At 43.1% G+C, this 11992-nt stretch overlaps 1 protein-coding gene across 1 annotated transcript; it reads left to right on the forward strand.

The window, feature by feature from the left end:
- The first annotated feature begins 765 nt into the window (after nt 1-765).
- Nucleotides 766-11217, forward strand: pomgnt1 (protein O-linked mannose N-acetylglucosaminyltransferase 1 (beta 1,2-)). Its single transcript, XM_030791437.1, has 22 exons — nt 766-847; nt 1238-1455; nt 1677-1779; nt 1995-2110; nt 2513-2578; nt 2940-3053; nt 3188-3305; nt 3566-3664; nt 3915-4042; nt 4750-4820; nt 5016-5091; nt 5275-5358; nt 5487-5528; nt 5639-5697; nt 6096-6168; nt 8106-8234; nt 8831-8956; nt 9240-9304; nt 9480-9524; nt 9804-9939; nt 10524-10633; nt 10846-11217. Exons 2-22 carry the CDS (start codon nt 1336-1338, stop codon nt 10925-10927), a joined length of 1962 nt encoding a protein of 653 aa, XP_030647297.1. The 5' UTR covers nt 766-847; nt 1238-1335; the 3' UTR covers nt 10928-11217.
- The last annotated feature ends 775 nt before the right edge of the window (nt 11218-11992 follow it).

The raw sequence follows: 11992 nt of genomic DNA on the forward strand, positions 1-11992 counted from the left end.
GAGAGCTCTTCATTCAGTCCACTTGCCTTACATCCAACATCAGTGTTCCCTAATGAGCAAACACCACTGTCAGTGTGATTTGAACCTACATCTCATCTGAAGACAAAGGTTGAAAAGAAGAAGTCGCAGTCAGTATTTTTCAGAACACTTTCATGAGTTGTCTACGCATGACACTTATATTCACAACATCTCAGCAGCTATTGATTGCATACACTTTCCCGCTTTGATTTTGAAGATCCTTTCAAATAATGTTTTTTTCTCACTTCTCTGAATGATCTATATCCACGTAGAACAAAAGAATAAACCTACTTAGTACAGGCTAAGATCCTGTACTCCTCTGTTGAGGTATGACAATACTGGTACTGTGTATCAGTGTAGTGGAACATGTAAGTTCAAAAACAGAATGAAAACTGAATTATTACTATTAGTAATACTTCTGTTAAAGTTAGTCCAAATACATTCAACGCCTATCAAATTTAAAACATAATTTAATTTTAATTATTTTGGTTTGCTGGACTAGTAGTGTTTTCACAGTTCGCTCCCACCCTTTCATCACCTTACAGGCATATTCGTCTCTACGCCGTCCATTAGACATCTAATAATAATACTGTAGTGAACGGTTTCAATATCTTGCTATTTGCAATACCCAACAGCACGACTTGCGCTCTTAATCCGAGGACTTTTATTTGCTATTCACTGCTTCACATCGACCCGGAAGTTGAAGTTGTATGACCTCCAGTGTTGCTATTTTCACATGTACCTGGCAAAGGGTTGATAGCGCTACCGTTAAGTGTACACCTAACCGGTGAAAGAACTGAATCGTAGCGTGCCGTAGACCACAGCAGAGGTAAGTTATATAGATAATGGACTCCTTAGAGTTCTGTTCTTGCTGTAAAGATTTTACAAGCTGTTAGTTACAGCGAGAAGTCAGAGCTTCATGGAGAGAGTTGGATGGCTAACAACAACCTTTCTGGTCACATTAAAGAGGCTGATTTAACGTCAGCTAAGTTTAAGGTCTGGAGTTAGTTCACCGTCATAATGAAAGCAGTTATATAAATATATAATATGTAATATATATAATTTTACATGATCAGATTTTGATTTAAATGGCCGATAGCAGCTAGCTCGTATCTACCTGTATGTATTGTGAAGCCAAATTCGCAGAGTAACCTGGCACTGCTAGCCAGCTTTAATATTGATAGAATGTGTATGCATCATCTTTTGATCTTTATTGCAGATGAAGACTTGATCGGAACTCGCCTTGCATGCTGGTTGGGTGTTGTTATCGGCTCGCGTCGGTAGCAGGAGAAGCGGGTTTCAGCTCGCGGCGCAGGGATGGACTCCTGGACGCCTAACCCCCGGGCCAAACCCTTTATTCCCCGCCATCAGCGAAGCCTCTATCTCACCTGGAAATACAAACTCACCAACAAAAGGTCCATCCGCAGATTTTGCCAGGTACGTGGGTTCAAGAGGAACAGGTGACGTGTGCATTATCGTATCCAGTCCTGCAGTAGGGATTAGCTATTTTTATTTGCCGTATTTGCTGGTGGACTGGTGCAGTTTGTCGAAGTATCCCACTATGCAGTAAAGAAAGCCCTTTTACAGTATGTGAACCTTTATCTGAAGTCAGAGGTGTGCAGTGTCATGTTGATTTTAGATGTTTTTTGACTCCTCAGGCTGGAGCAGTACTTTTTCTGCTAGTGACAGTCATTGTGAACATCAAACTCATATTAGACACAAGGAGAGTGGCCAATGAGGAGGACACTTCTCAAGATTATGGTGAGAACAATTCCTTCAGATTTCAGACTTGCCGCATTCTGCTTTTGCAGTAAACTTGAATCACTGCTCCATGTACATTGTACATGTTATGAGATATTCTAACTCTGGAAAGTTTTGCATTATACGCATTGAACTAAATGAGTGGTCTTCAGATTAGCTCTGATGTATTAACCAACCATGTCCAGGTCTGATAGTGAATATTGTCTCATAAATAGATGATGTTTTACCCAACATGGAGACCCCTCGTAGGCCGAACAATGGGCGTAAAGTGTTGGATATCGAGGTGTACTCCAGCCGTTCGAAAGTTTACGTTGCCGTGGATGGCACCACAGTGAGTGTCTGTCTCTTTCTCTCACCCTTCTCTCCGCTCTCACCTCTTTATAAGGCAACGTGTCGTTCTGTTATCCCCCACTGTGACACAGTCTCTGTTTACACGTCACTGACATTACTGTATAGGAGTTATTGATGTACATAACATCTCTGGAGGAATTCATTAAGGGATTCTGAGACAGACAGAGGCTATTCTGACGTTCCATAGCTGTGAAAGTCAAATAGGCCACTGTACAAAACTGCTTTTACGTTGACTGATGCTTCCCTTTCACACACACACATGCATTTGTTTGTGTGTGTGTGTGTGTGTGTGTGTGTGTGTGTATGAAGTTAGAGCCTGCCTGTTCTGGACTGTTGAGGAATAACAAGCTGAGGTAGTTGTGTGTCTCTGTGACATTGTCAGGTTCTGGAGGATGAGATGAGAGAGCAGGGGAGAGGTATTCATGTGATTGTTCTCAATCAGGCCACGGTAAGTAGGACTAACTCTTTCCCTCTCTCCGCAGGGTCCTCACATGGCTTTACTCTAATGACAGCATGAAGCACATCAGTTCAAATGAGCCAGTATTATGGAAATTAATTTATTTTCATGTAATAAATTTAGTAATTTGTGGTATATATACTTCGTATGCTTTTGGTGCACATTATCATAAAGTGATGAATATAGTACTGTAGGATTTGCCAGTATGTGCATTATGCCAATATGTTCTCTGTCTACCTTTATCGTTTTTGGTAACTGAATGGAGCTCATGTCTACAGAATGGAGTTGTCTGACTTGCGAATTATGCCAAATAACCATAGTGGTGTGTGTGTGTATGTGTGCGCGTGCGCAGGGTCACGTGATGGCCAAAAGAGTTTTTGACACCTACTCTCCACATGAGGATGAAGCCATGATCCTCTTCCTCAACATGGTGACCCGTGGACGCATCCTCATCTTTACCATTAAGGTAGACAATGAGTTCTCACCTGGCAGCACACTTCCGTCACCATGGCAACATGTTTCTGCATCGCATGTATGCCCTACACACCTGAATACATGTACACATCTGCTTTTTTATCGTGTGGTGTTCGTGTGCTGTAGGATGAGGGGACGTTCCATTTGAAGGATGCAGCCAAGAACCTGCTGAAAGGGCTGGGCAGTCAGGTGGCCCTTACACTGGGCTGGAGGGACATGTGGACACTTGTGGTTAAAAAAGGAGGTTAGATAATTCTTACACACACACACACACACACACACACACGCCAGCTTAGGATTACATTTTGTATATGACAGATAAAGGGGTATGTTGTTCCATTATGACAATACACACACACAGAAACTGACATATCAATGGTAATGTAAGAAACAATATCATATTATTTGTAACCTCAGCGGGTGCGTTGAAATGTACAGTGCCATCTTGAACACTGTGACTGAATCATGTTGGTGGTGTGTGTGTGTGTGTGTGTGTGCGTTCAGGTCAGGTATATGGAGAGAAACACTCTAAATCTCCTGCCCTGTCCACCTGGGGTGACCCTGTGCTGTTGAAGACGGAGGTGCAGCTGACGGCTGCTGAAGGTATCAGTGCACATAGCTTCTCTCTCTAACTCAGCATTGCATCCTTAACAGCCAAACTGAAGCTTCACCTGCTGCAAATGGACATGTGTACCTGTTTGTCCACTGCCTAATATAATTTATTTACAGATACTACGTGCTTTACTACGATGACATGATTCAGTACAAGTTTGTTTGATTTTGTACTCCTGATGTGATTTACCCAGTTTATTCTCTTTGTTCTCTGTCTGTGTGTGTGTGTGTCTGTGTGTAGAGGCAGAGTGTCACTGGGCAGACACGGAGCTGAATCGCAGGAGGAAACTGTTCTGTAGTAAAGTGGAAGGTTATGGAAGCATCTGTAGCTGTAAAGACCCAGCACCCATTGAGTTTAACCCAGAACCTGTAAGACTCACACACACAGCTCTTGTAAGGCACACACACACACACACACTGCTCCTGTAAGACTCATAAACACACACACACACACATACACTGCTCCTGTAAGACACACACACACACACACACACTGCTCCTGTAAGACACACACACTGCTCCTGTAACACACACACACACACTGCTCCTGTAAGACACACACACACACACACACTGCTCCTGTAAGACTCATAAACACACACACACACACATACACCGCTCCTGTAAGACACACACACACACACACACACACACACACTACTCCTGTAAGACACACACACTGCTCCTGTAAGACACACACACACACACACACACACACACAGCTCTTGTAAGGCACACACACACACACACACACACACACACACTGCTCCTGTAAGACACACACACCACTCATATCACACACACACACATACACAAGCACCTCCTGTAAAGTTCTCTCGCACGCACACACACACACACTGCTCCTGCTCTTAGGCTGACCAGTCTGAGACTCTGTCCTGTGGGATAAGATATTCCAGCTCAGATTTGAACAAAGCTGAAGACTAATTGAATGCATTTTTAAAAAACAAACAAACATACAAAACACTGTTCAGTGATATATGCTGTCGCAATTAGCAATTAATTAAACATGTCTCATTCTTTAGCATGGAAGCTAACTGTTTTTTCCCTGTGTCTAGCTACCAAACAATAATGTGTATAATGTTCCTGTGGCAGTCATAGCAGGGAATAGACCAAACTATCTGTACAGGTAAGCATACGACCAGTCCCTCAAAATCCTATTGCCAAAAAATTAAATCTGTCATATGAAGGTAGTTACCATTTTCATTTTTCATAATGCAGTTCAAACTTAAAACCTCACAAAATTTGCCATGGACACACCATTTGACAATAAGTGTGTTTTTTGGCTGATGCCCCTGTGTGAAATGGTGAAACTTTTGTGTAGGATGCTGCGTTCTCTCCTGTCTTCCCATGGAGTCAACCCTCAGATGATTACCGTCTTTATTGATGGATACTATGAGGTACCCTGTTCTTCCCTCTCTTTCCTCTCTGCCTTTCCATTTCCTGTGCACAGCTTCTCATTTCCTGCTGCTTACAAGCTCCCTGTGGTTATTATGCTGTGTTACTTCCTCTAGCCAATAATGAATGTAATACATTTTATTATAGTAACTGTGATGTCACAACAATACCTCTGTTTCTAATAGGAACCAATGGATGTAGTTGAGCTGTTTGGGCTTAAAGGAGTTCAGCATACACCAATCAGCATTAAAAATGCCAGGGTGTCACAGGTGGGTCCTGGGAGTCGTAGTTCCCTCTCTGTTAGTCAGTTCTGGTTCTGGTTCTGTTATGGTTCTGATTCTGGTTTTGTTAAGCCATAAGACTGACACTCGGTCTACTCCTCTGTTTACTGACTCAGCACTATAAGGCCAGCCTGACTGCGACCTTTAACCTCCATCCAGTGAGTACCTTCTCTCTTTGTCCAAAAGCACAGTGTTTTACACATGTCTTTATACTGGTCCAGTCATATCCCAGTCTCACACTGACATGCTGTTGGTCACTGATTTGTAGGATGCAGACTTTGCCATTGTCTTGGAGGAGGACTTGGACATTTCCATAGACTTCTTCAGGTACATAGGTTTTTGTCTGAAACCATGTGTAATTACTGTGTTGAATGACTGTTACCACTTTACTGTGTCAGTTTACATGTTCCGCATATGATGGGATAAATCGCATCTCCAGATCAGCAGTTTTGTCAGAGTCATTCTAGGTTGTCTCAGCTGTGTATGTGGTTACCTATTTGTCCACTAGAGCGCAGCAAGATTACATGTAAAATGGATATGTTTCCTATGCATTGTCTGTTTGGGAAATTTGAATCTGGTTAGAATGCAGATGAATCCTAGCCATACAAGCCCCCCCTGGTTGTGATCATTTCAAGCAACACAGTTGCCGTATTTGCATGTGAGAGTTTTTGTGTTCTGGCTGTGTAATATTGTATAATAATGTAATATGCCCCATGTCTCCTCAGCTTTCTCAGTCAGACCATTCATCTGCTGAAGGAGGATGAGAGTGTGTACTGCATCTCTGCATGGAACGACCAGGTCAGTGTGAACCGCCGGCAGTGCCCTTAACACACACACGCACACACTTAGAGGTCGACCGACATGTCGGTTTTGCCGATATATATCGGCCACTATCTGCCCTTTTTGACACTTATCGGTCCATATCGGTATCGGCCTCCTTGTATCGGTTTCGCCGATATTACAACTTTGTTGAATCCCGAACTGGGATTCTCCCGAACTGGGATTCTCCCGAGCTGTGTTACGTCATGTCTGAACACTTTATCTGCTTTCTCAGGGCTCAACAGTGCGAGCGTTTCACATGCATTTGGGACTAAAAATAGACGTGTGCGAACGGTAAAACATATTCAGGGGCACGTGTGCGAATAAAAAGTATTACAGAATTCAGCCCAAGCAGTCTCTATATTTTTTCTCAACAAAAAGGTTGATAACACAACTAGGGCTGTATTGAATGCCAATCGAATTTTTTTTAACAAAGCCTCGAATGTCTGTGACGTGACGTCATCGTTTTGGCCTGTTGTTTTGGGATACTCTACTTTCTACTCAATATTATGAATGAAGAGATCATGAATATGAGAAAACTGCAAGTCACACTTTTTTTTTTTTTTAAGTTTAACATTCTTTAATAGACATTATTTACATCACTGGATCCAGGGTTCAGTGTCTTTGCGGCGTCGACGGCTGGCATTCCTTCCAAAGCTAAGGATGCACCTAAACATTCACAAAGAATACAGTGGTTATCTGAGCAGTAGTCTAAGGTAAACTTAGGCGTAATTAATGATATTGTAGACCTTAATTTACGAAGATAGCCATTTTACGAATTCAGAAATAAACTTTCACACTTTTCATACGGTTTCCCAAATTTGTTGTTGAGTGATGGTACATGACTTTTATCTTGCATATCTGACACTTTGCTAGTTTATTATCATCAGTAAGCTTAAAATGCTTCCAGACCAGGGATGTTTTTTGACATCTTTTTGTCCAGGACTGAGAATCAGGAACGAACATTGTTCCTCGCTTATGCACGAATTTATGACGCCTTGATGGAGAGCCACACGAGGCCACTGTTACTGAAATTCAAAAAGTGCAAATGTGTTTATCAGCCAAACTGCTTATATTTCTTGTATTACAGTAGCAATAACCTTAAAACTGCAACTGAGCACCCATTTTAATAATCGAATGCTTAATGTCACAATCAAATGCCAATTCAATGATCGAAGATTCGAATTTTTCAGTACTGTGTTGTACAGCCCTAGACACAACAACGATGATGATGATGCAGTCACTGCATCACACACACACACACACACACACACACACACATCAGTGTTTTCTGTTGAAAAAGATCACGTGATGTACTTGTCAGCACAAAGGGCCATCTAGACACTACTTTTTCTGGACTGCTGGCTAAGCTCAAAACGGCCCGGATGACCTGCTTGCAAAGGCTGCTGGACTCACTGACACACACACACACACACACACGCATAGACTCTGTGACACACACACGCATAGACTCGCTGACACACACACACGCACGCATAGACTCTGTGACACACACACGCATAGACTCTGTGATACACACAGAGAGAGACAGGGCTGATCCAGTTCACTACTTTGGTGATCAGAGCTCATGACAAATATGGGGAGACATTACTCACAAATGATCGTTTTAAATTAACAATTATCATTACAATTACCATTTTAAATGAATCTGTCTGCCTGCCTGCCTGCCTGCCTGTCTGTCTGTGGAGGCCTGTGCAGTTTTAATGAGTTTAAATAAAGTCTGCCGTGGGTGGAAGGAGACTGCGGCTGGTAGTATGACTCATTAAAGCTCATTATTACAGGCACTGAGATGATCAATCCTAGAGAAAAAGCATCGGGAGGTCACGGTGACGGAGCCGATGAGCTGGTGTTACCGTGGTGACATTAACTCTGCATGTCTTGGGTGTTGTTTTCAGGGTTACGAGCACACTGCGGAGGACCCAGCTCTGCTGTACAGAGTGGAGAGTATGCCCGGACTGGGCTGGGTACTGAAAAAGAGCCTGTACAAAGATGAACTGGAGCCCAAATGGCCCACACCTGAAAAGGTACAGCAGTGTTGCATTACACCATGAAGTGACCATTTACCCTAATTTTGTTTCCATTTGTGAGCCACAACTGGTGTTGACTGGGGAACCTCTTGACGCTTGTTTGTTTCAAAAATGAGGTCCAACGGAATTTCCAAAATTAAGATCTGGTTTATTACATGCTTGAAATGTTACAGGTCATTTAACCAGTAAAATAAAATTAAATTAAAGTAGATATAAGAAAAATAGGAAACACTAGGGCACAGGAAAAAAATAAGCCAGCAACTACAAGGTCAAAAGCTGTGTGCTCCTAGTCAGCTACACCCTCTGCCTCCTCCTTTTCCTACTTAAAGACCTTTTGACCTGTAGGGGGCACATACTCACAGAACAGAAATACAGAAGAATTTATTCATTTAAGCATTATAAAAGATCAAATAAATGCACCACGTCATTTACCCCACATCATACACACAGATGCACATACACATACAGGTATCCTTAAAAAGTTAAAACATTAGTTAGTGCTCTTTATTATGACATTTCCCAACTGGAATCTTGGCGTAAAATCCCTGGTGTTTTCCGGTGTTTTCCGCTCTAATATTTGCGTTCCTCTCCAGCTGTGGGACTGGGACATGTGGATGCGGATGCCGGAGCAGAGGAAAGGCCGAGAGTGCATCATTCCCGACGTTTCCCGCTCCTATCACTTTGGGATCATCGGCCTCAACATGAACGGATATTTCCACGTGAGTCCATCTGATTCTCCGGCGATGTCACGTATGAGCAGTGGAGCTTTTCACTGACTCTGAGTTATGTATGTTTTTACAAGCAATGAAAAGCCTGGGATGGAGATGAATGTTTGGCTGCACATACATACCACACAGAGAGATGAGTTATATTGAGTTATATCATAAATATATATGTATGTGTGTGTGTATATATATATATATATATATATACACACACATTATAATGAGTTACAATACCACTGACCGAAGACATCTGATGTGTTCCTGCTGTCTTCCACAGGAAGTCTACTTCAAGAAACACAAGTTCAACACAGTGCCAAACGTGCAGCTGAAGAACGTTGACAGGTGAGCCGACACGAGGGTTTTTCTCTGAGGGACTCAGACTCCATGGCCTTGTGGACAGTTTGTGTTCAGATTTCTGCCCTGATGCTTCCACAGAGTGTCCTCTTATTTCACATCTTACATGGTGTGTTTCCTTTTTTTAACTGAGCTGACCATGTGATGTGTGTGGTGTCCACAGCTTAAAGAAAGAGGCCTACGAGGTGGAGATCCAGAACCTTCTGAGGTAATTTCCTGCACTGACCGTCTGCACTCAGGTCTTCAGCATGCAGTTATCATATGTAAACTCAGACGAACTGAAAAAGCCAAACCCATCTGTTTGTTCCTCACAGGGAATATTTGTATCAGAAGGACATGTGATTGAAAGAGCAGTAATGGGTTAAACATCACAAACCTAGAGCACAGAACAGAGAATAAAAGATTACATTTTGTTATGCTGTTAATAGTGTTTTAAAACATTTATAACCACAGAAGTGTGTGTCTGTGTATGTGTATGTTTTGACAGAGAGGCGGAGGTTCTGGACCATAGTAAGAACCCCTGCGAAGATTCGTTCATCCCTGACACGGAGGGGAAAACCTACGCCATGTTCATCAAAATGGAACAGGAGACAGACACCAACACCTGGACTGAACTGGCCAAGGTAGGACTGGACAGAAGAGCGGGAAGAGAGGGGTCTCCCTGCCTGAAAGCCCATCAGAGGGATAGAGAGGGAGATACGGAGACAGAAACATTAGGCCTCCAGGCCACTGGAGGTGGGGGGAGAGTGGTAGAGGAGTAACTGCCCACGTGGTCGGCACCTATTGCACACCTGTCTGGCCAAGGAGGGGTCTCCTCTCTCTGTGGTCCTTCTCAAGATTTCTCCCATTTTCCCATTTCCCTTTTGGGTTTTTGGGGAGTTTTTTCTTGCCCGCCATGAGGATTAAGTCAGGGGATGCCGTCATATTTTGATTTGACTGTTGTGGCCTATAAAGCCCTTTGAGACTGTAAACAGTGATATTGGGCTCTAAATAAACTTGAACTTGAACTTGAACTTGAAAGTGAGAGAGAGCGGCAGTCTCGACTTCACCGTTTGAGTTTCCATATACTTTACCGTCCTTGTTGTGCATACAGTGAAAATCTTGGGGCTGGATGTGACAGTTTTAAAAGACAGTTGATGACGTTCAGGTGTGTTTGTTTCTGGCTGTTTTGAGTGCTCAGTTCAGATTGTCTGTCCTCTTTCCTCAGTGTCTACATGTGTGGGATTTGGATGTGCGAGGTTACCACAGGGGGCTCTGGAGACTCTTCCGGAAAAAGAATCACGTTCTCATTATAGCTGTTCCTATCTCACCATACTCGTGAGTACTGGTCCACTTGTGCGTGTGTTTCTGTGTGCGTGTGTTTCTGTGTGCGTGTGTGTGTGTGTGTGTGTGTGCGCGTGCGTGCGTGTGTGCGCGTGTGCGTGATCATCTTTGTGTGAGTGTGTGTGTGTGTGTGTGTGTGTGTGTGTGTGAGTGTCTGTGTGCATGTGTTTGTGTGTGTTTTAACCTCCCTCTCCCTCCTTTACCAGTGTGAAGAAGCCAGCTCACATCGCTCCCATCCATCTTGAGCCTCCGCCCAAAGAGGAGGGAGCCCCAGTGGAGCAGATATAGATCAGCTATGAATGGAATATGTCAATCAACCACTAACTAACACTGGGTGCCGCTGCCCTCCTGCTGGCCGCTCTGAGGACGGAAGATGGAAACTTTTACATTAGCTTTGTCACTGGACCGTCCTATGTCTCTTGTATTCATGGACTACAAATGCGGCCTGAGGTCATGGCAAATACTGACTGAAAGAGTCATGGGAAATGTAGTGTGTTAAAAGCATCATTGTTCTTAGCTTGTTCTTAGGGCTGTTGCTCAAGGCCTTGAAACTGGACAAGTACAATCTGTGAGTGTGTGTGTGTATGGGTGTGTGCGTGTGAGTGCACGTGCGTGCGTGTGTGTGTGTGTGTGTGTGTGTGTGTGTGTGTGTGTGCGCGTGCGTGCGTGCACATGCATGCACGTTTGCGTTTTTCTGCTGCCTCTGGATGAGAATGTTACAGATTGGTCAATATTTCAAAACTCAGACGCGTTCCCATGTGAAAGCCGGTGGTGCGTTGAGTTAACAGATAAAAGAAACGCAGGACTGGAGTGCAAGTGCTTCCAAATGGAAGTAGAGGGAAATGGGAATTTCCCCAAATGGAAAATGCTGTTTCCGACACTAATGAACACTTTTGTCCTCCCTGTACATAAACTTTAAATTATCTCCTATTTATTTTGCCTATAGCAAATCAATAACGGTTTTATTTTGTCAATGAATTCACTTTTATCTGAGAGCATTAAGAAGTAAAAAAAAAAATCCCTAACTTTGTTTACAGATATAATGTTCTATGTATATACATATATTTTTGGAGAAACAATCAGTGTCATATTTTGGGGGGGTTGATTTTCAGACTGCAGGAGAGATTAGACTGCTCTGGATGTATTTATTTGTTCATTTCAGTGTTTTAGGGCTCTGCCGTCGCTAGGGAAACGTACAGAGCACATTTTAAAGTCCAAGCCATCACTCCAGCCAATCCACACACAATGCATTTCGTTTGTAGTTACAGTTGGGTGGCACTAAGCCTGTGATTGGCTCTTGCCCTGCAGATGAGTGAACATAGACCAGTCAGATTTCATCTACTGTATTCTGGC

This window comes from Chanos chanos, chromosome 14 (genome assembly GCF_902362185.1).
Source record: "Chanos chanos chromosome 14, fChaCha1.1, whole genome shotgun sequence".
Taxonomy (NCBI): Eukaryota; Metazoa; Chordata; class Actinopteri; order Gonorynchiformes; family Chanidae; genus Chanos; species Chanos chanos.